Below are 26734 nucleotides of genomic sequence, written 5' to 3'. Positions count from 1 at the left end.
TATGGAAGTGAATGGTGCCCCAGATTTTTTTTATACCCTATATATATATATATATAATTAGGGTAATCCATGACTGGGCCTTATTTATATAAATCATTAAAGAAGTTTTTACAAATATACCTTACAAAAACCCCCCACTACGGGTCAGTTTCCCGGACAGGGATTAGACTAGTCCTAAACTAAAATAAATAAGAGCTGTCCAAACTGAAAAAAAACTTACACTGACATATCTTAAAATGCATCAGTGCCTTTTGTTTAGCCTGAAAATGCACAATAATGATTTTAGTAAGGCATGTTTGTTAAAACTAGTTATATTTCCTAATTAAACTAAGGCCTAGTCCTGGCTTAAGATAATCCCTGTCCGGAAAACCACCCCTGTTTTAAGGTATTTTTATTATGTGTGTGTATTAGGTTGTATTGTTGTGTGTTGTGACTATGTGTTTTTTTTATCTGCTGGCTGTACAAATAATTGCCCCTCGGGGACAATAAAGTAACCTAACCTAACCTAACCTAACCTACAGATGTGCATCTGAGACAAAACAATGTCACCGATATATGTTAAAATTAGTGAGGACATGGTGTTTTTAAATTAAAACAGCTCAAACATGCATTTTAGTCTTGGACTAGGATAAGCCCTGTTCGGGTAACCGCCCCTATATATTATAACTTATGTTGTTTTTGTTATATATTAAATATATTAAAAACATCTAAAAAAAAATGCACACATCTTGTATCCAGTATTTTGCCTTTTAATTACTGAAAACTCATTTTTATTTTTAACCCTTTAACTGGCGCAGCCCTTTTTGAGTGTGGGGGTTGTGAAAAGGTGATGTGCACCTTTTAATTAAATATACTCTGGCATTTTTTTTGGTCTAGAAGCCTAATTTTGGTTTTAATTTTGGTAATTTTTTGTTTTAAAGAAAACACTTCAACGTTTTTTAGGGAAGTGTCTGGAGATGAAAATATTATTTTTTTTAAAGCAGTTTACATTTATTTGTAATAAATAAAAATGAAATATAGTATAATTTTTAATACATAACATTGTCAAAAAACTGAGGTTTGTGCTGGTTTGCTTTGAGGTTTGCTGCATACTTGTGTCACAAATGAATAAATTACAGTTACTGCATTATTATTACTGCTAAAAGGTTTTGAAATATGAAAACTACATTCTTAGACCTTTCCAACAATATATAGTTTGTCGTGATAGATTAACATTTACGTAGAAAATATTGAAATAAACGTAGGTGTCCCGCTCACGGGACAGCGCCAATTAATGGGTTAATACTTTAAAAACAATTGCAGTTTAACATTGCAAGAGCCAAATGTTAATAGTTCAACTATGAACATTGCACAAAAAAGTGTAATAATAAAAAATTAAAAATAATCAACATGTATTTTTGACATGTAACGTCTTTGTGTATAACTGTTTAACTTTCATAAATTGTTACATTTCAAGTATTGACAACATAGAGCCAGGCTTCTCCTAATGACTAATACTGCATTTCATGTTTTTTTTTTATATTTTAAAGATATATGAGCTAAACTGTCTTTCCATTGTACACTACATTTGGACACGACTGTCAAAGTTCGCCCCCTAGTGGAAGTCATCATGAAAATTCAGTTTCATTATAAATCCATGTCAACATGGGAGAGAAGCTCATTCCTTTAATCTACAAATATATTTATACTTAATAATTTACTTATCAGTAATCAATAATTTTTAAAGGATTCAAGTGCACCTCATGCAGCCCCTTTCCGAATCTCCTTCCGGTTTATCAGACGTCATTTGTCATAAACAGTGGAAAGGCGGCTTTAAAGTAACCAAGCTGATTTTAAATCAGACAAAGATGACCGGCGGGCCAAATAAAAATGATTTGAGGGACGCATTTGGCCTGCGGGCCGCCAGTTGACTAGCCCTGCTATACATCATCCCAGAAAATTACTTTGTTTCATTAACAAACTAAACTGTAAATGTGATTTCAGCAACCTGCTATTTGATTAATAAATTTGATAAATTCTGAACTGTTTCTTTGGACGTGTACAAGAGTACCTTTCAAAGTACTTTAGAGAACCATGTAAATACCATGGTATGTAGTATGTCAAAAATATGGTGTTCATTTAGAATCATGGTACAGTATATCTCAAATTACTATGGTGTTAGCATATGTTACCATCACTGGACCGTGCCACCTGGTTCATGTTTTTGTAAGGAACAATCCAGAGTGAGGCGCTGCAGAAGAACAATACACACTCCAGGTTTTCCATTTAGGAAAGTTCCCCTGTGGTTTTTTTAATCTTTTTGGGAATTTGCAGAATGTGCTGGTCTGGATTTTGTGATTATTCAACGATGGCTTCCTAAAACTGAGACTTCATACGAGGAGCTCAGATACAAAACTCCTTTAAGTGCGTATGACATGTTTTCTTGTAATTTGCTTTTTTTATCAGACCCTTTATGGATTCTGTCAACAAACTGGTATTTCAGAACAGCCTGAGGTTTGGGATTAAGTGGATTTGTGTGTGTGTGATACCTCATCATATTCCTCAGGAGGTCCACTGGCTTCCACTGAACTGAGCTGAGTCTTGATAAGATCTGGATCAGAACCTGTTAGAGCAGGAAGATAACATTATGGTTATGTAACAGTGTGGTCAAACCATTATAAATTTGGTTATAAGAAGATCTGATAACTGGCTGAGGGTTCACAATATTGCAAAAAACTAAACACAGACTACTAGGTCAAATAAAAGGCTAAGGTAAGGTAACATGCATGCACATTAGTTAATATAAGATTCATTACGCCACCTCATGCCGGTACAATGTTTCCACCTGTCATGCTTGTTTATTTTTTATTTAGATGATCATTTCACTATAGAAACTACTAGTTCTTCTTTTCGGGTATGTGTAGGTTGACTCATCTGCTAAATTTAACTGGAGAGGTGATGCAACCGCAACATTATTTGGTTGTACCCACATCATAAATAGTGGCCAAACATGAAACATTTTCCTATTATATCTAAAAATTATATTAATTAAAAGAGAAATAAGAAAACAGTGAGACCGAGATAGTCAGATATTCCAGTCATTTAAACATTAATGAAGAAAGAGAAACGTGACTCGTGAAACACAGGACGCCCAGCTAGCCATTAGTAACATGACACTAAACCAGCTTATGACTCTGACATCATTCGCTTTACTGAAAATGCTTTCACATTGATATCATTACAAACCTAAGCAAAGTGCTTTCCACTATTCCACCATCATTACAGCAGATCCATAGGAAGATGGAGTCCATATCATCTATTCGTTCACAGAAAAATATAAATTCTGTCATTATTTACTCACACTCAAGTTATTTTAAACTTTTTCTTTGTTCAGCTGAATACCAATGAAGATATTTTGAAGGATGTTTGTAACCAAGCAGATCTGAGGCACCATTGAAGAAAAAAAAACTTTGGAAGTGAATGGTGCCCTGAAATATCCCTTTTGAGGGAACTCGTGCTGTGTCACTGCGATGACACTTTGGGGACGCCTCCAAGGGTAAGTGCGTCTGAATGTGTATATCAAATTCAACCAATGGTGAGGCTTAACGACAAAGACAGGGTGACGTGTGAGCCAGGAAGTATATCGCTATCTGAAATATTGCTAAAGACGGCCTTACAAGGACGCAGGAAGTATGGCAGGGAACAACAGTTACATACGTAACCCGAGACGTTTTCATGCGTCAAACACAACTATGCAAAAAATAATTTTGGTATGAATCAACATTCGCATACAGAAGATATATAAGCATTTAAAGTGAACAGTTTAGCACGTGTGCTTAAAAGGCTAGAAATTGTATGATTTTATCCAACACTACACAAGGAATATTATGGATTTTTTTTTCAGAAAACTTCTTGCATAAAATAGATTTAAGCACTTTCAATGACCTGTATCTATGTATGTATATTTTCAAAAAACTTCCCAGGGCCTTGAATTTTCCCCCCAGAGTCACAAACTTTCAAGGATTTCAAGGACTTACCTGTGTTTTAAACTTGCATGAATTTCTTTGTTCGGCTGAATACCAATAAAGATATTTTGAAGGATGTTTGTAACCAAGCAGATCTGGGGTACCATTGACTTCCATTGTAAGAAAAATAATACCCTGGAAGTGAACGGTGCCCCAAAATATCTTAATTTGTGCTCAGCAAAACAAAGAAATGTATCTTATATTAAGAGTAAATGAAGACAGAATTTTCATTTTTCTGTGAACTTTCCCCTTAAATCTCTACTTCTAGCTACATCTGTAACAGATACAGTTACTCAGTTATATTAAAGCACTTGTATGGGTTTTGTTTTGACAAATTCTTCTACCTTATCCAGCAGATAAAGGAAGCATAATATTCATCATTGTAATTGATCTGTGTTTGCTTTCATGTCATGAGTAAATCACAGATGGCGTGACTCATTATTGTCCACTGTTTTCCTACACAATATATCAGACTTTCTTCTTTAGACAATCATTAATTGTCTTCAGACTAATGTTCAATTTTTTGTGTACATTTGTGCACCTGTACCTTCGCCACTGATCGCGCTGATGCCTCGGTGGAAGTCCTCGAAACTGATCACACCCAGACCACTTGGATCCAAGAACCTGGTTAAATCCTTCACCTGAAACCACAAACACACTCACAAATGACTCAATGACCATAAACACCCTGACAACAAAAAACAAACACATAAATCAGACGGAAGGAGCTTAAAGTTGAATAATAATGATTTATAATTTTATAATTCATTGTGAGAGTACAATATTTTGTGTGTGCATATAAAACGACTTGGTGAAAAACAATACACTGTTGATATGTTATGTGTTTTTCTCCTATTATCTTCTGTTTAAGAACAAAACATTTCTATGAATTCCATCACTGATAAAAACGTCACATTCACACGTAAAGTAATGCTGCAATCCAGTATGAAGTAACTGTCTGTGGGTGTTTGTGGCTTTAAACCACTAAGTGCGAAACTATGACCAACAATCCGGAAGTGTCACTTTGATATGCAATTTTTTGTAATGTTTTAATAAATATAAAAGGATTTAAATAAAGGTGTAAAGAACGTTCTCACTTTTATTTCACACCTTAAAAAACACTACATGACTGACTGAATCCTATTAATGACACCTAACGAAAACACAATGTAAAAAACATTCAGTAGTTAAGAAAACTTAGCAATCTGATGAAGTATGACTTTTGAGTCCTCTCAACAACTGTTGTTTTCGTTATAAAACATGTAAAGACAGATCAAAATATTTATATAAGTAACTGTTCAAACACTTTGTAAAGTAGCAACACTGATCTAGCACTTAGACCTCAACACTGAACACCCAAACCTCAATTTTGATAACAATCAACATTATTACCTCAACATACTAAATACTAATACAACACATTATTAGCCAAGAGAACAGCATAAATAAAGCCAACAAACACTAAAACAGTAATCATTAATAATCAATAACCACCACCAAATTGAACATGCCGCAATTCATGCTTGAAGCTTTTAAGCCCTTGTTTAATATCAATTTGTTCAGATTACATCGTTTAGTAAGCTGTTGGACTAAACATAAACTAATCTTACTTAGTATAAAAGTACACAAAATCCTAAAAAAATAGTCTTTAAGCCATTTTATTACCTTTGCTGGAAGAGGATTTTGAAGATTTAACACAACATTTTGTGCAGTTCATCTCATCACAAACATCTTTTGGATTAATTCTACTATATTTGTTTATTTATTTACATTGTATAACAAACTTCCAAAGATTGTTAAATTCCAAAGCATGCTTTAGCATTGGTAGCTAACAGATGTACACACAAACATTAGTGCTCTGTTAGCTCATGTACACCTGCACTTCCTGTAAAACAACACTTCCGAGTAAGAATTTGCATCCACGTCAAAGCAGCTCCATTGGAACCGTATCATACAGATAAAAACGCATGAAAATCACCCTTATACTATCTGACACAAACACACACACACACATACACAATGTCTACTAAAGTGTCTACTAAAAGCATAAGATTACACTAGTCCAACCCTAAAGTGTTACACAAACACACACAAGATTTCACTTTCATTTCATAAATACCAAGATAAACCTTTCTATATCGCTCTTGTTCAAAGCGTTTATCCAATAAATCATGTTCTGTCTACCTCTTCCTCCATCAGATTATCCAGCTTCACCCCATCAGCTTCCCGTCCATAAACCATCTCAACGATCCAACCTGCTGAACGAGGCTTTAACAATGTAAACTTGTGTCACATGATCAAACCCTCCTGTCTGAATTTTCGTCCAATCACAATAGTCACACAGACAAAGCAATGCCCTCGAGGCAGGAATAGTGTATGGGTTGCAATTTAAACTGCAAAACTATAAACTACTTATATAGGACACTCAAACTCGCTTATTGATGCAAATGTTTAATAAGTTTCACATAACAGCACGGTTAAAGTTTAAACCAAGTCACAAGCTTGTAAGAGACATTATACTTTCAATCTGTTTCACAAATTACAGAAGTAGACCAAAGCAAATGTAATCTTAAACACGCTTGCCTAGGGGATCACAAGTTACAGGGGGATGAAAATTTATATTTTCAACAACAAAATAACCACAGAGGGATTTTGAGATCAGTACATTCAGTGCTTGACTACACAGGTATGTGTTGCTAGGTTTTACATGTCAAAAACTACATCTATATCGTCACTAAACTACTGACCAAGCTAAATTAAACTACCTTGAATTGATGGTTTTGAAGTTAATAGTCTTTCGAGGTCCTATCTGCATGAATAAATACAAAAACAATCCAACAGAAAGTGATATATAATATAGTAAACCTTGTATGAATTTTGGTGATGTTTAAGATATTCACAAACCAAATCCAAGATATGCGAAAAATCTAATTCAGGAAGCACTAAAACTGTTATAGTTTGATGCAATAGTCTGTAAACTCACTGTGAAATAGTTATAAGACAGACCGAGAGAATGAGATACGGGGGTGTGGTGGGGTTTGAAGGTTTGAATAATAAAAGAGCAGCTCTAAAATGTCACACCATGATCAAGTTTCGCTTGGAGCTTTGTGACCCAAAAGAAACCACATACTTTGTGAAATCCTAAAACAAACGGACAAAAATACATTAAAAAACTGACCTGTTCAGCTCCATAAGCTTTTGCAAACTCCATAAACTCCTCGATATGGACAAATCCATCTCCGTCCTGATCCAAAGCCTGGAACACTGCACGAAGAGCCGCATGTTCCTCGTTTCCTCTGGCTGTCACCGAAACTACAGGCACGTTTATCAAATCTGCAGGGACCCTCTGGTCATGGAGCGATTTGGTCTGCTGAGCATCTGAGGCCTTGCAAAGATCCAGAGTCATTTCTGCATGTTTGGGAATGTTGGGAGTATCAGGATTATTTTCCATTAAGGTCAGGTAAGCCTCCCCGTCCAGACCGACTCCACAGGGAAAGACATTTTTGGGCGAGGGTGGAGAGCTGGGGGGAGAGCTCACTTGTTGCTCCTGTGGCAGGTCTATTTGTGATAGTATCACCTGATTGAAATCCTCATGATGAGCGGGTTGGGCAGGAAGCTCCGCCTCTTTCTCTCCTGTAGCTTCACTTAACTTGTTGGGAACTTCTGTGGTCTCTTGATCCCGCCCCACAAGTCCACCCATCGTGGTCAGCTGATCACCTGCACAGGTAAAGGGAGTGGACTCGGGAGAATCAGGATCACTTGCACATTGAAGAATGACTTGATTCTGAATGGACGTCATGTAATCTGATATCTCTTCTTTGTGTGAAGTCACACTGTGAAGTTTCTCCTCAACTTTCGATGGGGTATTGTGATTGTCACGGAGAGGTATTGTGTCTTTTACAATTGTACCTGGCTTTGCAGACGAACAGTTATTCAACTGGTCCACAGTTTTAAGACTTTCCACCAGTGTGATTTGTTCTTGGCATTCTTCACTTATTTTATTTAATTCTTGGTGGTTTTCAGGTATACACCTACTTAGATCATCATTTACTTTCAAACTGTTTAAGTTGCCTGTAAGAGTGGTTTCCTCTTGATCGTAATGCAAATCAGATAAAATATTTGTATCCGTAACTTTGGGTGCGTAAGAGTCCTCTATGTTATCTGTTGTGGTTGGGATGTCTGCACACGGTGTCTCTATAGCCTCCGTAACAAGTTCATCTCTGACATCAGATTTGAAATCAGGGGAGGTTGCATCACAATCTTGCGTTGTCTGCGAGTTGTCAGTCTCGGATGACGTACAAGATTTACAAGAATCTGATGACTGTATGGCTTCACAGGAAGCTGTTATCGCAACGTCAAACGTGATGTCAGGATTAAAGTCTCCATCATTGTTATTAGGTAACGCAAATAAGGCATCAGCATCAGTTGGTGATGATGTGGGAGGGCTGTGGTCCTCATGACAGGTGTCATACTCGGGTGGGAGCTCATGTAAGGCATAATGTTCAGGAGTGGTGATACTTAAGGCTGATGTGGACTCCATTGGTGCCTCTGTCTCAAGTTTATTTAAAGGATTTATTGAGGTGAGATCTGCAAGAGGGTTGTCAGAAAGACAGTTTGGTGAGTTCTTCTCTCTTACCTCCTTACACCCCGTGGATGTGTCGCATAACATTTCCTCACAGGGGTCAGGTGATATGCAAGACTCTGGTCTCGTACAGACCGTCTTTTCTTCAAATGTTAGCAGTGTTGGACCTTCAGTAGTTTTAGTGTTTGCGTCTGTTATCTCCAGGCTCTGAGGCTCATTGTTACTAGCTAAGGGCTTACAACTCTCCTGTTCAGAGTACAGACCTCCAGCCAAAAGCTCCGGTGACAAAATCTGCATCTTATCCTGTGGAAAAAAAGCACTAGCCTCATGACATGGCAGTAGAGATGACTCCGAAAATGTCGCCGATGTGATGGGCCCATGAGGAAAGTCAGAGGATGAAAGGTAGTCGTGTTTACAAGTAGCTGGAGGTGTCTGACAAATAATTGAAGGCTTGGGATTTGAATGTGTGTTTGTACATGACACCTCCACCAGAGAAACTGCCAACAAACCTGAAGATGTCACAGTCTCATGTGACGATGAACTCCGACTCTCCTCATTAACAAATAACATTTCCATTAGGGAATCATGGCTGAAGTCACAGTTTGTTAAATGTGTTTCTTCTAATAATTTTTCCTCAGTCTGAAACCCAAAGTCATTGCCTGTATCATCTATGCATATTTCATCTAAAGGATTTACGGCAGCATTCTTTGTGGGTTCCATGATATTCGGTGTCTGTTCTCCTAGAAAGTCGTAAAAGCTGTTTTGACTCTGCACAGGTATGTCTGAGGAAGCAGGCGATGTAGACATAGAATTAAAACTGATGAGATCTCCAACAACATCATCAGAAATCCCAAGATAATCCTCACCTATAATGTCTTGGGGATGAGTTGACGGAGTCTCCCATTCGGGACAGACACATTCCAGATCATTTTCCCATGGATATGACTGTCCTGAATACTGAGAAGCCCAAAATAAGTCATCTATGCTTATAGCATTATCTTGAAAAATCTCATCAGTAGAATCTTTAACAGTACTGTTATCTTTATCCATGATGAGAAATCCAAGAGGATTCGGGTCAGATTCCCATTCCCCCTTCCCACTCACCTCCCATTCAGAACAACCCTGAGGGCTGGAGAGAACTTGCTCCATTGAAACAAAGTTGTGTCCCCTCTAAATATTCCAGAGATTCCAATACTTTTCGTTATGATCCCACAAGGTAATAATGTTCGGAATTCAGCCGCAATTGGTGACCTTTTCCAGCGCACGCACAGAAAGTAATTCTTGATTAAACCCATAAATGTCCACCAGTCTGTAAATAATCAAATGGTACCGTTTACTTTTGCAAACATAGAGATAATGATTCACTGCCATAACACGGCTCCTTTTTGTTCGGATGAGATATTTTTTTCCAATATGCAAAATATTGGCCTTATTTGCCTGTTTCACATTTAAACATGTCACATCTTGTCATTCATTTTATACTTCAATGAGTATCCTGATCCACATAGCACTCAATACATCATAACAGCATTGTTTAAGAGTACAGTCCAAAAATACGCTTGACTTTTTTGACAAATTTAAAAATTCCTAAAAATGTTATAATCTGTAAAGATATTACAGAATACATAAAATAGAGATAAGCATTAGTACAAATATAACATTGAATATCAAAATTGTTGTTGTTTACTGTAAAAGCAGGCCTAGAGATTTTGTAAACTCATTTAGACTTCCCTTAGCAGTGATATTAACAGTGTTAGTTAAGCAAAACTACCTGTCTCATAGGCAAATACCGTGGACTGTTACATTACATACTTATAACGGGCTTATATAACAATGACTATTTAAGTATTAACGCCTAGTTATTAGATTCGTTGTACAAAACTATTTTAGATACATATAAACTAGTTTCATGGCAGTGTGTTTAATTATCTAACTGTTAAGTTACCTCGATTGTCTCGGTCTCAAATATAGCTTAACGTATCGAAAATAGCACAAAACAACGATTCATATGTTAACCACAGTCTTACAATGTGTTAAAGTAAAGAGGAATTAAAATAAACCCTTAAATCACAGATTGTACTAGCATCAGCATCCTGCCCATCTGAGGGAAACCCACTAGCCGGTTAGCTGGCCCATCCGACCCTTCTTTTTGATTTGATTTTCCTGTTTAGAATAAAATACGATCCTCGATATGTCTCCGGCTGCTAGTCAGAATTGATTTGAATCCCTTCATCTGGCTCAATTATTTGCGGTTATTCCTCAATCTTTATCAAAAGGAGGCCAACATCCAGGTCGAGTCGCGCGAGTCATCCACCTGCGCTTGTTATTAGCCTGTTAGCGGGATGAAATCACCTCGAGACCACCGATATTCCCACAAGGAAAGCGCGTGTCCTTTTATTATAATCCCTTGTAGACAATTTTATCCGTTAATCTGAAACACGAGAATCGCTCGTGCGGTGATGTTTTTTAGTCGACGGATGATGTTACGGTTATATTTATCTCTCTCTTCTCTCATCAGCAGCAATACACAACCACTGCTGCTGTCTCGCACGCATACACACTCATCTCATAGACACAAACCGACGTCAGAAACGCGCATGCGCAGCGTGGGCGCCGCAGTCAGACACTTTAAACCACAGCGCGTGGAAAATCATTCCTCGGGCAGTTATGTTTGTTCCGTTGCGATGATGATTATGGAACGCACATTTATAACGGTTTCTATTTTTGAATGCCACATTCCCGCCTCTGTGGAATAACAGTTAAGACGTCATCATTTGCTTTGAATTAAGCAAACTATCTGTCCGGTTTGGTTGGAATTAAAAACAACTGCATCTTGTTTAGATGTTTTTAAGGAATTCTCTGGTTTTATTGCACCCCCTTGTGTCTGGACAAAGAAGTTACAGTCAAAATATAGACTGGAAAACGGTAAAAACATTTATTATTACAAAACGATTTATTACAGTGTATATGTGAATACAATTATTTGTGAAAAAATAAACTAATCAAATCATTATCACATATTTTTGAAAGTATGGTTATACAGGAAGTTGTCACTACTGAAGTGGACATAGTTAAAGGGATAGTTCACCCAAAAATGAAAATTCTGTCATCGTTTACCAAACAGTTCATGAGCCCATTCACTTCCATAGTATTCTTTTTTTCTACTTTGGAAGTGAATGGGGCTCACGAATGGTTTGGTTACAAACATTTCTCAAAATATCTTCCATTGTGTTTATCAGAACAAAGAAATTTATACAGGTTTGTAACAACATGAAAGTGAGTAAATGATGAACGGTCCCTTTAATACCTTTAATGAAATGATGTTAACTCATTTGGCAGCTGGAAATGCACATTTCAAGGGTATCTTATGTTGCTATGTTGATAAAAGTTGACTTGTTTGTGTTTGATTGACTAACAATACTTAAACCATACTAATCATGTACAGCTGATTGTGGGTCCTTGTGTATTTTATGAAATGTGCAAATGGTCTGGTCAGTTGGTTTATCCATTCATTCTGGTCGAGTTATTTATCCTTTCTTTTTTCTGCTGACCAAACACCTAAAACACATGAAAGAAGAAATTTACAATATTATCTATTTAGACGTTAATCAAATATCCATTCACACTTCATGCCATTAACAAAGTACCTTGTTTTTGTCGTTCTGAAAATTATTGGCTAAAAAATTGATTGAAAATTGTTGCTCAATTACAGGGCAAATTGCATAATTTACAGGTGATAGGGTGGTCATCGCATCCAAATCCTTCATGCTATCATTCTTTATCATTTCCCATATTTCATTTTTGAATCCCATGTTATAAATTAATAATTAGTTGTGTCCCATATAACATACAAAAGCCTGTCTTCTAAAGCACACACACACCTGCGTGCGGTGCTGACTTTTCAAAGTTTTGCAGAGCGAGATGAGAGTATACCCAGCAGCCGTTCCACGTCATTGGCCGAGGTAAGCCACGCCCCTCCGTCAGCAACCAGTATAGCCCCAGTGACGTATGAAGCGGCACGGCTGGCCAGGAAAAGAACCGCATGCGCCATCTCCGTCTTATTGCCGGCTCTTTGCAAAGGGATGCTATGGAACGCTCCTGCCGTCTCGGCATGAGTACCTCCTGAAAGAAAACCGAGAAAAACAACGTAATCATTTAAGAGAAAGGAATAACGACAGTAAAATGAGGACTACCAGCTCAATGTATCTTACCTAGTCTACGGTATCCCTCCGTGCCAGAGATGGGACCCGGTGCAACCGTGTTCACCCTCACACCACTGGGGCCCCACTCTACTGCCAAGTGTCGTGTCATGGCATCTGTAAATAATTACATTTATACATAATAAGTCTTATAGTGCGTTCAGATCAGACGCGAAGGAAACATTGAGCGCAAGCGAATTACATATGTTAAATGAATGCAAATGAATTCAGTTTATTCGCATCTGGTGTGAACGCACAGTTAGTCCAAAATGTCAATTGAAGGCATTTCAGGTAAATGGGCTTGAAATCTTAGCAAACAAAACACAACCTGAACATTGAAAGCAAATGAATTCAGGTTACATTTGCATTTCCTAGTTGTACACACATAATGTCCTGTTTTTACAAACAACTAACAGTTGTCTGCCCTGTGCCTTATACAAACAGCAATAAACCAAAGCAACATTTCATGCTGTATGGTGCAAATGTTTTTTTTTTAATATAATATTGTAAAGTTTTGGCCAAGAATTGTTCTTTTGGTTCAGGGCTAACAAACATTTACACAATCATTACTTTGTAAAGCAGTCATGCCGAAACATATGCTTAAATATCAACTATAACAGACTGTTACCATTCGCTGCCTTTGCTGATCCAGCATGCACTTGAAGGGCCTGACCTCTGTACCCCAGTGTGGCAGAAATGTTCACGATTGAGCCACCATGGTCCTGAAATGTAAAGAAACGGCCACAGATTATAACCCAGTAAAACTAACCATTGAATGACCTTCATGTAAGCATCATTGATAGTTTTTATCATGACGTGCAAAGCTTGTTGGTCTTACAGATAACTGCATAAAGGAAACAAATGGTGAAATATGCATCCTTACCTTGAACCATTTGTCATATACAACTTTACTAGTGTTGAATGTTCCCATGGTGTCAATCTCCATTACTGTTTTAAAGGCATTAAAGGACAGTGATGTAGCAGGGCATAGGAAATTACCTGCTGCATCTGTGAAATAAAAAAAAAACATACCCAAAAGACATATTATATTGCACCGACTGTAGGTATGGACAAAATTTCTAAATTCACGGGCACACAGTTTGGCCATTGGCGCGACTTCAAACCATACTGTTAATAAGTATGTCAATGCGTCCAAATTCTTTCAAGGTTTCTTCCACGGCAGTAGAAATGGTCTCTGGCTGACGGACATCCATTGCTAAAGGCAAACAGCGTCTGTTTGTGCCACTGGACAACTTCTTGGCTGCCTAAAACACACACAAAAATACTTCAATACAATAACATCAAAGTTTTCAACAACACAGTTTTTGTAAAAAGGTACCTCAGAGAGTTTTTCCAGGTTTCTACTCGCAATGACAGTGTCACAACCATGTCTGCAAGAACAATAAGGCGACATTAAACCTGGTAAGAAAAAGCTCCAATCTACTTTTGCAAAAACATGAGAAAACACATTAAAGGGCCAACATTATGCCCCTTTTACCGTAATATAAGTCTCAGGTGTGTATAAAATGTGTCTGAAGTTTCAGCTCACAATTTGTTATAGCATGTCCAAAATGCCCCTATTTTTGTTGGCATGTGGGTACCTTTAAATGCAAATGAGCTACTGCTTTCGGTTAAAAATAAATCTGATTCCTGCGAATACAATCCGGGACAATAGTATTTTTATCCGCATTAGTGCTACAACGTGCTAACAAACACATTTAAACCCCATTCACACAGCACTTTGATCCCAGTAAATTTCCGTAAAATTGTGAGATAGGCTTCTGTGTGAACACAAACACGTACCGTAAATGTTTTGGGATCGCTCCTGTAAAGAAAAGCATTGTGTGTGAACAATGCCGTAAGGGGCGTGCCGCGTGTCATTACAGGATCTCTACGGAATGCGTGTGAATGCACGCACAGATTCCGGAAAATCATTGGCAGCGTGAATTAACCAAAAATTAAACAATCCCAGTCAATTTTTCTGTGTATTTTCCGTAATCTCTGTGTGAAAAGGGCTTCAGAACAGTTTTTGGGCAAAATTAACCAGTCAGCCATTGGGCAGTGGGAGGGGCTTGTTAGTGTGACATCACATTAACAAGAAAATATCCAAACACTCTGTAAAATACATTTTGCATAATATGTGCCCTTAAAGGCAAATTTGATGGCGTAGGCCATAAAAGTATTAGGAAAATATAACATTTAAAGATAATAGAGTGTATATATCGTAAATCTGGCATGAACATAGACAACTATGAATGCAGAGTGAGATCTGTGGAGGAAAATCTGTGACCACCTACCTCATCAAAACCTCTGCAGTTCTGAAACCAATACCTGATCCACCACCGGTTATAAACGCCACCTGACCACTGTGGACACATAGCGAGTAACTACATTTGTTTCACTGTGCATCTATCATTGATATACATTCATTCTGGAAAACAACATCAAACTGACACTGAAACAGATGTTGATTCTCCTCACCTAAGCAGATCAGGACTGTAGATATGCGTGTATGTGCTCATGCAGTCATCAGTCTGAACATCTTCTGGTGAATCATTGACCAGCTGAGGTTTCTCTGCCATGATTTTACTCAAAATACTGGAAAACATCAAAGATCTCGTGTGTATATAACAGTGTCACAGTGCACTGAAGACTTGCAGTAGTTTAAATTACAATTCAAAACAGCATCGTAAGACAACATCGAAAGCTAAAGACAGTTCTTAAGACATGTAACCGCTAACTTTACTTTGGTTTATAAGTGTAAAGCGTGAAACGTGGTAAAGTTACTTTACACAGCTTGTGAATCCGTTTACGAGAGAGATTCGTGAAGTTTATGCGAGAGTTGTGTTGTTTATTCTGCACGCTGGACTTTGGTAATTGGCTGCGGGAAGCGTGTGACGTCATGCACAACTTTTCAACCCAACGCATTATGGGAAATGTATTTTTACAAAAATATAGCGTTAGCCATGGCCTTTAGTTTACTAATGAAGTTACCTTTACCTGAATATAATTAGCACTGCTATTTACGTAGATTAATAATAAATATATATACATTGACAAAAGCGATTTACCTCGCCAAAATGTTGGCTGTTATTAATAAACTCTGCTTCAGTGAGTGTGTTCAGATGGAGGACTTTTAGTGCCAGTTTTAAATTAAATTAAAAAACAATTAATCAATTTAATAATAATTAAATTACAGAAATGGAAATAAACCAAACACTTTTGAATTGACAAATTAATAGACATATTTAAAAGTTTTTTATTCATGCTCTTTATTTTATTCATTATTTAATACATAAATAAAACAATAAAATAGCAAATAAATTGTGGCAAATGGTTACTTTAGTAAACTATTTACATAATAATTATATTCTTCAATAATAATTCAGAAAGTAATTAGAGTGATAGTATTATATGTTTGTTATGTATTCAATGGTAATGAATGACCACTATATGGTATTTAATTCCCATGTTATACATAAACCAATAAAATATTTACCACAATTGCTTTGAGAGTTGTTTTGTAGAGAAGAATCTGAGTTTATTCAAATGAAGAAAATGTTAAAAATACTGATAAAAAAGTACAGACATATTAAAACCATCAAATCAATTTATTTGATGTGATGTTGTACATATTTACAGGGTATTACAATAAGATTGCTTGTTTAAATGCATAAATGCTTGATTCAGAAAAAGACGTTCGGTTCAGCCTTTCATAGCAGCTGTATGACCAGTTTAGCTCTGTGTTTCTTCTTTTCATCATCTGCTGTTTCTCCATCATCTCCCTGTCCTTCCCAGCGCACTATTGCTTCAGCCTTCTGCAGTGATTTTTCTCTTGCTGCTCCCTGAAGACCCTCCAGATATGACAACAACACCTCAAAATAACTATCAGGCACCTTTAAAAGAGGAAAGACGTATTAGGTATAAAAGGAAATAACATCTATTGCAATGCAAGCTGTATGTACTGTATATGTATGAATGCTGATGTTTTTTACCTTTACACTGTCATACATGTGCTGCAGGAGCCACGTCTGCCTGGTTTTCTGAAACCTCCATTCATCTCGTCTCTCAGACCAGCTTCATAAACGCACAAACAGAAGATATAAAAAAAATTAGTATAATCACTGTTCAAATAAGGATATAACTTGTACCAAACTGGAAATCTAATTTTTTTGCAAAACCCTCTAAGTGCGTCTGACATGTATTCTTGTAAATGAGCATTTCATTTATATTTAGGGTTAGTAATTTTACTTTAATGGCAATGAAAAGGTTATTGAAATGCCTTATTTTCACAAAATGACACTTTAGTCATTTCATTGTTTTTATTTTTATAAATCTAAGTCTTTCGCTCCACAACACTCTAAGTGCATGCTATACTATATAATACTATATATTTTTTAAATATATAAAATACAAAATTTTAATTTTTTTTTAAATAAACTAATAAAAAGTAATTGTTCATTTATTTTGACTTTTCACTTAAGTCGTTGTCTATAATAAAATAGTTAATAAAAAACGATCTGAGATCAAGTGTTTTAAATGAAGTTACCATGTGAGATACTCCAGCGCCTGCTTTTCAGCTACATTTGTCATGACCGTCTCTGGTTTTGTGCTTATGCCTTCTTCTTTCATTTTTTTCTTCTCTTCCTTTTTCAAGATCTTCTTCAGCTTTCTTTCCAAAACTCGTCTTTCCTCTGGACTGAGATCTTCCTCACCATCTGAGCCGTCCTCTTCCTCCTCACCACACGGTTCCTGTGTCGGTGAGGCTTCTTCCACATCTCCAGAATCCTACGAGACATTTATTATTAATACTCCTAGCCACAATGTGCAATAGTAGCTAGTTAATGTGTGTGTGTTTAATAATCACTATCAAAGTGATGAAAGACTACAGGTGAGCCTAGGGGTGCTTGTTGATCATGTCTATGCAAATACAATTCCTGACAAAATAGGAAGTTCAGAGCCTTAATAATGCAGTCTGCACATTCATTAAACACAAACAACTAAGAAACCAACATTGTGCCTAACCCCACAGTGTTTATAAATCTGTAGAAATTTAGTTTTCATGCTTTTATTAAGAAACTATTTCTGATTACATAAATTTAGTAATGTTTTTATTTACAGTATAATTTGATGTATACCATGATATAACTACAGTAAATTATTAATAAGACATGAACTTCATTTGGCAATACAAATTAACATTTTTGTAAGCGGCTGACTAATCCAAACACTAATACTGTCCGGATATTAAAAAATATAATTGAAGTTTGACCTAATAAATAATGTATTCATAATACAACAAGCACATGTGCTAAAGATCATGTTGACTCTTGTTAAATTTTCATTACATTGCATAATTCTTAAACACTTAATTCAAGAAAAAAAATCAAGAAAACTTCTTACCCCATTGGCAGTTTTTTTTTTTGCTTGTTTTAAGAACAAATTCACTTAAATTATATATTGTTTGTCTAAAAAATAGACTTAATTTCTTATGTCATTTTGCTCATCAAGAAAATAAATCTTGATTTAAGAATTTTAGATATTTGTACTGAATACAATACGAAAATACAACTAATTGCAACTAATCTTAAAGGTAAATATATAATATAAATTATATTTTGCAAGTTCTCCCACTTAGAAATCATGGAGGGGTCTGAGATTGTCATCGTAGGTGCATGTCCACTGTGAGAGACATAACCTAAAAAAAATCCATTGATTTTTTAACTAATTATTTGTATGATACAGCTGGAAATAAGTATTTGAACACCTGTCTATAAGCTAGAATTCTGTGCCCGGTTGCATGAAAGTCCTTAAGCTAAGAAATCCCTTAAATATAAGGTTAAGGGTGTCCTTAATAAAAAGTGGGTTGCAAGAAAAACCCTTAACTGAACCTTAAGGCTGTCAATTAGTATTTACCCTTATGCTAAAGTATTACCTTAAGTTCTGCTATGCGTTGCAACAAAGTCCTTAAGTCCCATTTTCCCTTAAAAACTTAAGGGACTATAACAGGTCCCTTAACGTCACACGCGATGGCTGATTTTATGGTTATTTAAGAAAATGAAGTACCAACGCGCATTTCTAACATTCGAAATAATCCCTAGAGAAAAGTGATGCTCATTTATTAGGAGAATAGTGGTTTGATCATCCGTCAATCTAAAATGTTTCCAGTTTGAATCACTTTCAGGTTTTATACATGCGGCACCTTACAGTCTGTTATTTGCGACGTTTCATTGTACACAAATCCGCCGTCTGTTCAGCTGCGTGCATTGATTTGTTTACGCTGTGAGATTTGGTAACTATAGAAACCGCTTCTCCGCTGCCGTGTTTTGGCAGAGACTACCGTAAAATACTTAGTATAAACACTTAGGTAAGGGTGACAGTTAAGACCTTTGTTGCAACGCTCTTAAATAAATCCCTTACCTCAGGGATATTTTCTCCCTCAGGGAAACCCTCACTTAAGGAGTTTCATGCAACCGGGCACTGACCCTCAAAGACCTGTTAGTCTGCCTTTAAAATGTCCACCTCCACTCCATTCATTTTCTTAAATTACATGCACCTGTTTGAGGTCGTTATCTGCATAAAGACACCTATCCACCCCATACAACCAGTAAGAATCCAACTACTAACATGGCCAAGACCAAAGAGCTGTCCAAAGACACTAGAGACAAAATTGTACACCTCCACAAGGCTGGAAAGGTCTACACGGAAATTGCCAAGCAGCTTGGTGAAAAAACGTCCACTGTTGGAGCAATCATTAGAAAATGGAAGAAGCTAAACATGACTGTCAATCTCCCTCGGACTAGGGCTCCATGCAAGATCTCACTTCGTGGGGTCTCAATGATCCTAAGAAAGGTGAGAAATCAGCCCAGAACTACATGGGAGGAGCTGGTCAATGACCTGAAAAGAGCTGGGACCACCGTTATTAAAGTTACTGATGCTAATACACTAAGACGTCATGGTTTGAAATCATGCATGGCACGGAAGGTTCCCCTGCTTAAACCAGCACATGTCCAGGCCCGTCTTAAGTTGCCAATGACCATTTGGATGATCCAGAGGAGTCATGGGAGAAAGTCATGTGGTCAAGATGAGACCAATATAGAACTTTTTAGTCATAATTCCACTAAACGTGTTTGGAGGAAGGAGAATGATGAGTACCATCCCAAGAACACCATCCCTACTGTGAAGCATGTGGGTGGTAGCATCATACTTTGGGGGTTGGACAGGGCGACTGCACTGAATTAAGGAGAGGATGACCGGGGCCATGTATTGCGAGATTTTGGGGAACAACCTCCTTCCCTCATTTAGAGCATTGAAGATGGGTCGAGGCTGGGTCTTCCAACATGACAATGACCCGAAGCACACAGTTAGGATAACCAAGAAGCATATCAAGGTTTTGGCGTGGCCTAGTCAGTCTCCAGACCTAAACCCAATAGAGAATCTTTTGATGGAGCTCAAACTGTTTCTCAAAGACAGGCCAGAAACCTGATTGATCTAGAGAAGATCTGTGAGGTGGAGTGGGCCAAAATTCCTCCTGAAGTGTGTGCAAACCTGGTGAAAAACTACAGGAAACGTTTAACCTCTGTAATTGCAAACAAAGGCTACTGTACCGAATATTAACCTGACTTTCTCAGGTGTTCAAATGCGTATTTGCAGCTTTATCATACAAATAAATAGTTTAAAAAATTATACATTGTGATTTTTGGATTTTTTTTAGATTATGTCTCCCACTGTGGACATGCACCTACGCTGACAATCTCAGAATTATTAAACGCACATATATGATGTAAACAGAAACTGTTATTCTGTAAATGATTAGTTGCGATCAGTTGTTAAGCAGCTCTAGTTCAAACCCATGACCTTTTGTGCTGCTAACGCAATGTTCTACCTCAGGAGCACAAAACGCTGCAAAATTTTGATCTTGTCTGCAATGATTTGAGAGGAAAGAGTGACAGAAAGTAAATTTGTCTAGTTTAGCGACTCATTACATACACATGTGCTACTCTATATCTCCTCTCTTCCAGCAGCAGGGGACGTAATGGAGCGTTTATCCATCGTATTGTTTAGGGTAAACACAAGCAACCATTGTGTGTGTGTTAAGTACAACTTGGTTCTCCTGTATTTACATATTTCTACATAAGACACAGACTTAAGCAGGAGAAACTTCTACAGCTTCAATATCATGAAACCAAGAAGATGAGAGAATGGACAGCGATTCTAATGAAACCACTGAAAGACATTTGCATTTATTTCTCTGTGACTTTAAAGGACAAATGGTTTGCATATGAAGTCAAACCACAAGGACAATACCTGGATAAAAGTGGATAACAGAATATATATAAGGTAACTTCTTTCTAACAGTGTTTCGTTTTAAACTTTAGTTGATTAGTAACAATTAAATGTTTAGAAATAACCAGGTTTTGAAATATATGGAGTTCCACAATGTTTTACTAATGCATTTGTCTTGTGAATGAAGTATGACAACGTCTTTATTTTGTGTGTTATAGTATTTAATAAACAGAAAAGCCAAGCAGAATGTTTTCTCACTATGTGCATGAATAAAGCGTGACAGATAAAGATGACTTTTGACCCGGTCGTTTTCCCTGCAAATCGATCCGGCCCACACCCGTCCATTATTGATGTCAACTCCGCTTCTCAGGACACCTACATCATCAGTCTCGTCCTGTCCTGCATCTACACCATCCTTCTCTTCCCGCTTGGCCTCATGGGTAACATCCTGATCCTACTGGTGAACTTTGACCCTCAACAGCGGATGAGCACCCCCGACCTGTACTTCAGCAACTTAGCCCTGGCTGACCTAGTGCTGGTTTTGGATTCGCTGATTGAAGTGTTTAACCTGAGTGAGCATTACTACGATGACGCAGTGCTGTGCTCCTGCATGGCTCTGTTCTTGCAGGTAAACATGTACAGCAGCGTGTTCTCGCTCACCTGGATGAGTTTGGACCGTTGCCTTGCGCTGACCGGTTTGAGAGCACGAGCGATACCTGATAACGCTCACCGGTTACGAATTGCCCAAAGGGCTTGCGGGACCATCTGGGCGGCGGCCACCATGTGCACCCTGATTCCGTTCGCCGCGGCGCACATATATCACGGCTGGGGGCGTGGCATTTGTATTGCGTGTGTGGTCGAGGTGCAATGGCTAGAGGTGACGCTGGGTTTCGCCCTGCCATTTTGCGTGATGGGAGTGTGTTATGCACTAATCGCACGCGTGCTCCTGCGCTCTGAACGTCCGCAACGAACCAAAGCCCTGCGTATGATCGCTGTGGCCGTGACTGTATTCTTTATGTGCTGGTTGCCAGAAAACATCTTCATTTGCGTGCATTTGCTCAACGGAGACACGGACACCTCGCGGCGACGTGGAAACCACACGCTGTGGCAACGCTACCCCCTGACGGGGCACATGGTGACCCTAGCGGCCTGCGCCAACAGCTGTTTAAACCCACTGGTGTACAGTCTGCTAGGAAACACGTTTAGGCGCAAGCTGCATGTGTTTGTCGCGCACCACGTGTGCTGCCTGCATACTAGCATACAGACTGAAAAAACAATACCTCCCATTCTTTGTGTCGCATGTACGAACGTCCACCATTCTTGTTCTCATGAGAATAAAGACTCAGAGGAGAAGCGTGACCTCAGGAGCGGAGAGGAGGGCGCTGAGGGCCGAGAGTGTGTTTGTGACAGACTGGATTAAACAGTGCGTGTGAAAAGAGACGACAAGTTCACTGTAATGAAATGCAATATAAACCTTATGAATTCACTTGATGAATGCAGTTTTTTTCTCGTGTTGATGTATTAAAACAGACAGGGTGGGGCTTTTCTGATTTTGGTCGATGGGATTTAGTAAACCAAATCACTTTTGTTGTCTACTATAATATAAACATTAAACACTGGCCAGGGTTCCCACACCTTAGTTAACTTCAAAGACTTTCAAAGACGTTTCAGGTCCAATACCCCAAAATTCAAGGACTAAATGTGGGGACACATTTCAAGTGAGAGCAAGATTACATTGTTTTACCTTTTAAGATACATCATTACTGTTCCCTTTTGAGGGAACTCGCGCTGCATCACTGCGGTGACACATTCAGACCCCGCCTCCAGGGGTCTGAATGTGTATATCAAATCCAACCAATGGTGAGGCTTAGCGACAAAGACAGGGTGACGCGGGAGCCAGGAAGTATATCGCTATCTGAAATATTGCCAAAGACGGCGTTACAGGGACGCAGAAAGTATGGCAAGGGAGACGCAGCGTCTCGTTCCCTTCTCAGGGATCAACAGTTACATACGTAACCCGAGACGGGTTATGTGTCAAACACAACTATGCAAAAAAGCATTTTGGTATGAATCAACATTCGCATACAGAAGATATTGTATTTAAGAAGAAGATATAAGCATTTAAAGTGAACAGTTTAACACGTGTGCTTAAAAAGTCTAGAATTTTTATGATATTAACCTACACTACACAGGGAATAATATGGATTTTTTTCCAGAAAACTTCTTTCATAAAATAGATTCAAGCACTATCAATGTCCTGTATCTATGTATATTTTTTAAAACGTCCACATTTTTTCCTCCAGATTCACAAACTTTCAAGGATTGCAAGGACCCGTGGGAACCCTGACTGGCTTATAGCGGTTAAAATAGTTGGGGGAAAGACTTTCGCTCACCTCAGCTTTTCTCTTTCTTCTCTTCTTGTTTGTTTTCTCTGCGCCCTCTTCGTCTGTCTTTGTGCTTGGTTTGGCTTCTTGTGGCTTCAGTGTGTTCACTTCTGGAACGATTACATCACAGTCCTGCAAATATATAAAAACATTCAATGAATATGATGCACAATATTTGAGCCTTTAAACAGATGGTATAGCTTGATATGATACTGATGGGTAAGTACAACAGGCTTTATGCCCAGCTGCACTACTTCCTGAACTTCAGCCAGCTCCTTGTTTCCTGTCTGCCATTATTGGACACACTGATTAATCACGGTGTGCCTGACCTCAGTAGTCACAACAACAATAATCAGACACACCTGGATTAATCAGTTTGTCAAATAATGGCAGACAGGAAACAAGAGCCGTTTCTCAATATGCGTTCTTGTCTGTACTTGCGTTCTTGTGGACTTGTGAAATGTCATCAGTCGTGGCCCAAGTACTGTTCCAATTCAAAGTTCGCATCAAGCCCAAGTTCACATAAAATCCCCGGATGTGTTCTTGATCCGCCCATTTTATCGAGGATGCATCAGAGGAGACTTGTGTGGACTTATGACAGCGAAGTTTCCCAGAATGCATTTCGCGTCAGGAGTTCGTTCTTCCGAGTCTGGACTTGCAAGTTCGAACTACGAAGGACACAAGTCCGAGTTTGGCGTACTTGGTTTTGAGAAACGGCTAAGGAGCTGGCTGAAGTTCAGGAAGTAGTGCAGCTGGGCATAAAGCCTATTTAGGCCAGGAGTGGATTAATAACCAAAGCCACACCAAAGAAGTAGCACAGACTGTGAGGTCGGGTCACATTGCTTGTTAGCTGTGTTTGGGTCCAAAGTGGCCCTGGCACACCAAATGGAAAAAAACAAGCTGAGATAACAAGCAGGTGGCAGTAGTTGGTATTTATTACCAAAATGGGAAACCTGAAAAGCTAGTGACTGTAGTGATACAAAACCTAAACAAATCAGCGCATGCTAGTTTCACACAAATCTCGCTCACCACAGACGGACTCATGAAATGTCTTATGAGCCATTTCTTTTTCAATTGGAATGAGAATTAGAAAAAATGAGATTGCTTTGTCACTTCTGTTTTAGACTTGTGCACTGGTTGGCTATGCCAAAAATGATTCATCTCCCAGACGAGCACCACACTCGAAATGCTGAAACTTGACTGCCGGCTTGATGTGTACGTAGCTATAGAGTTCCCTTTTATCTTGAAATTATAGACTGAAGGAATGCAAGAAACAAAACACTACATTAATCCAAACCATTGCGGGTCAATTCAAACATCACCTTATGCTTTCTTTTCTTCTTTTTCTTTGTTTGATCTTCTTGCCCTAGTGTCGTGTCGTCTGTCGGCTCATCCTGTGAAATCTAAAGGAACAAATATAAAATATAAATATAAAAATATATATGGGGTGGATTCCTGGACAAGGATGTGGTTTATGCCAGCAATAGGTCTTAGTTATATTAGTTTATACAAACATACCTTATAGAAACATTACTGCTGGTACTGATAAATTGTTTACAGTTTCAAATGATGTTTAAAGGAACATCTTGGATGTCATGGGGGTGTGTAAATTATAAGTATTTTTTTTTTATGAAAGTGGAATATTCCTTTAAGTCCTGTCTTAGAAACCATAATGATAGATATCCATTTTAGGTTGTGATTTTACTTCACATAGATTCAACAAGAAATGAATATATTTGTTCAGCTGGTTCGAATTTTTTTTACATGTTGCCTCTGACATATATTGCATATTCACATAAAATATTCAAATGAAGAAACATTATTTTTTACTTACTTCAGATTTCTTTTTCTTCTTCTGTGTTATCTCTTCATGGTCTGCATTTCCATTTGTATTTGTTTCAGGCTCCTCTAGCTTCCAAATCAATGAAATATATTCTCATGAATACAAAACATAATTGAGAGATTATTAAACTACTTGGAAAAATCAAACATATCCTCAGACCTGAGATTTTCTTTTCTTTTTCTTATGTTTGTGTTTATCTGTGTTTGTTGTGTCCGTTGATTGTATCATCTGTACATTATCCTCTGAAATATCAAACACCTAAGAATGAAAAAGAGACAAACATTTACATTAAATCAATATGAAAATTAAGCTTTTAGTATTTGTGTGTAGGTCATATTTATAATTGCAGGTACATTTGGTGTCTAAAGTCATTATTTTTTCAAATTAGTATATTTTTCTTTATTTTAATAAATTGATCACATTGTTATGGATCACAAGACATTACAGGCATAACAATATATTACTTTCTGTAAAAATGTCTTGTATATCTCTGTTATTAATTATATTATATTGTTATATGTAAAAAATGACCATTTAAAAAAGCTGAAAAAAATACTTTGGACACCAAATGTACCTGCAATTATAATAAACACCAATATGTGCATACAATTTAATTTAATATGTTTTTTTCGTATTTATTTTTTAAAATAAAACAAAAAAATAAAAGCTAATTTACATGTCTGCTAAATGTTTTAATTTTTAACATTTGTAATTAATTTCACAGCCACTTTGCAGAATAAAACCACAAACCTCTTCATCAGTCTTTCTCTTCTTTTTGGTTTTGCCTTTCATCTCATCTGTTTTCTCATTTTGTACACATGATGGGAAATCCTCTTCACTGGGTTTGGATTTCTTTTTCTTGGCAGAATTCCACTGGGGTGCTGGAGCTTGACTTTTAGTCATGGTAACAAATCTGGAGTGGAGCAGATTTAAATTACATCGTTGTAAACATGACACAAAGTCTAAATATAAAAAATAAATACTAAGATGACGTTCACAGAAATCTCAAACCAAATAGACTGTACAAATTATAACAGTGACCAAAACATTATATCAATTGAAAAATATTATTATTTATAATAAAGGTTAGCAGAATTTGGTGATGCAAAATAAGAAAACATGAAACGACAGACGTAACGTTAATGAATTTCAACTAACTTACAATGAAGTAAAATACTAGTTGACAAAAGCAACTGCATAGAGAAAATATAAAGATATCTTAACGAGAATAATAACGATATTTACCATCAATTTATCAATCTCACGTGTAGATGTGCAGCGCCATGAAACAGGAACCAAGACGGACCACGTTTGATGACGTTGCTACGGCGATGCAAACTTCTGGTCGCTGATTGGTTGATTCCAAAACATGTGACCATAGCAAAGTGCCCTAAAAGAAAAATCTACATCAATAAATTAAAACTTACTTCGTAATT

At 37.5% G+C, this 26734-nt stretch overlaps 4 protein-coding genes across 11 annotated transcripts in view; 1 reads left to right on the top strand and 3 right to left on the bottom strand.

Annotated features, from left to right (window-relative positions):
* rab11fip3 (RAB11 family interacting protein 3 (class II)) overlaps positions 1–11167 on the bottom strand; it is a 31401-nt gene extending 20234 nt beyond the window's left edge. The window contains exons 1-3 of one of the 2 annotated variants that reach the window (XM_073864060.1): positions 7183–11167; positions 4552–4645; positions 2529–2602 (exon numbers count right to left, since the gene is read on the bottom strand). In XM_073864060.1, the coding sequence (XP_073720161.1) occupies positions 2529–2602; positions 4552–4645; positions 7183–9735 (2721 nt within the window). In that variant the 5' untranslated portion in view covers positions 9736–11167. The remainder of the gene's footprint in view (positions 1–2528; positions 2603–4551; positions 4646–7182) is intronic. The other variant, XM_055182009.2, reaches the window with a different exon arrangement.
* Positions 11168–11507: 340 nt separating this feature from the next.
* Positions 11508–15725, bottom strand: decr2 (2,4-dienoyl CoA reductase 2, peroxisomal). 4 transcript variants are annotated; one of them, XM_055182021.2, is made up of 10 exons: positions 15578–15725; positions 15267–15383; positions 15083–15151; positions 14125–14176; positions 13915–14050; positions 13669–13793; positions 13414–13507; positions 12798–12902; positions 12520–12708; positions 11508–12144 (listed from the first exon to the last, which is right to left on the bottom strand). In XM_055182021.2, the coding sequence occupies exons 2-10, from the start codon at positions 15365–15367 to the stop codon at positions 12110–12112; spliced, it is 906 nt and encodes a 301-aa protein (XP_055037996.2). In that variant the 5' UTR covers positions 15368–15383; positions 15578–15725; the 3' UTR covers positions 11508–12109. The 4 variants fall into 4 exon arrangements, with proteins under 4 accessions (XP_055037996.2, XP_055037995.2, XP_055037994.2 ...); XM_055182020.2 differs by having other exon boundaries at positions 12468–12708; positions 15532–15704; XM_055182019.2 differs by having other exon boundaries at positions 15532–15704.
* A 652-nt stretch (positions 15726–16377) lies between these two features.
* chlsn (cholesin) lies at positions 16378–26685 on the bottom strand. Of its 4 annotated transcripts, none has more exons than XM_055182023.2 (9): positions 26544–26684; positions 26049–26211; positions 25458–25556; positions 25290–25367; positions 24778–24858; positions 23465–23587; positions 17335–17573; positions 16781–16862; positions 16378–16681 (listed from the first exon to the last, which is right to left on the bottom strand). In XM_055182023.2, the coding sequence occupies exons 2-9, from the start codon at positions 26199–26201 to the stop codon at positions 16499–16501; spliced, it is 1038 nt and encodes a 345-aa protein (XP_055037998.2). In that variant the 5' UTR covers positions 26202–26211; positions 26544–26684; the 3' UTR covers positions 16378–16498. The 4 variants fall into 4 exon arrangements, with proteins under 4 accessions (XP_055037998.2, XP_055037999.2, XP_055038002.2 ...); XM_055182024.2 differs by lacking the exon at positions 26544–26684 and adding an exon at positions 26461–26482; XM_055182027.2 differs by lacking the exon at positions 23465–23587 and having other exon boundaries at positions 26544–26685.
* LOC129425936 (G-protein coupled estrogen receptor 1-like) lies at positions 21294–23136 on the top strand. Its single transcript, XM_073864058.1, has one exon. The coding sequence runs from the start codon at positions 21361–21363 to the stop codon at positions 22489–22491; it is 1131 nt and encodes a 376-aa protein (XP_073720159.1). The 5' UTR covers positions 21294–21360; the 3' UTR covers positions 22492–23136.
* Positions 26686–26734: the final 49 nt, after the last annotated feature.

Source organism: Misgurnus anguillicaudatus, chromosome 25 (genome assembly GCF_027580225.2).
Source record: "Misgurnus anguillicaudatus chromosome 25, ASM2758022v2, whole genome shotgun sequence".
NCBI classification, from domain to species: domain Eukaryota; kingdom Metazoa; phylum Chordata; class Actinopteri; order Cypriniformes; family Cobitidae; genus Misgurnus; species Misgurnus anguillicaudatus.
The sequence above is the reverse complement of the archived record's forward strand: the minus strand, read 5'-3'. Positions and strand labels throughout refer to the sequence as shown.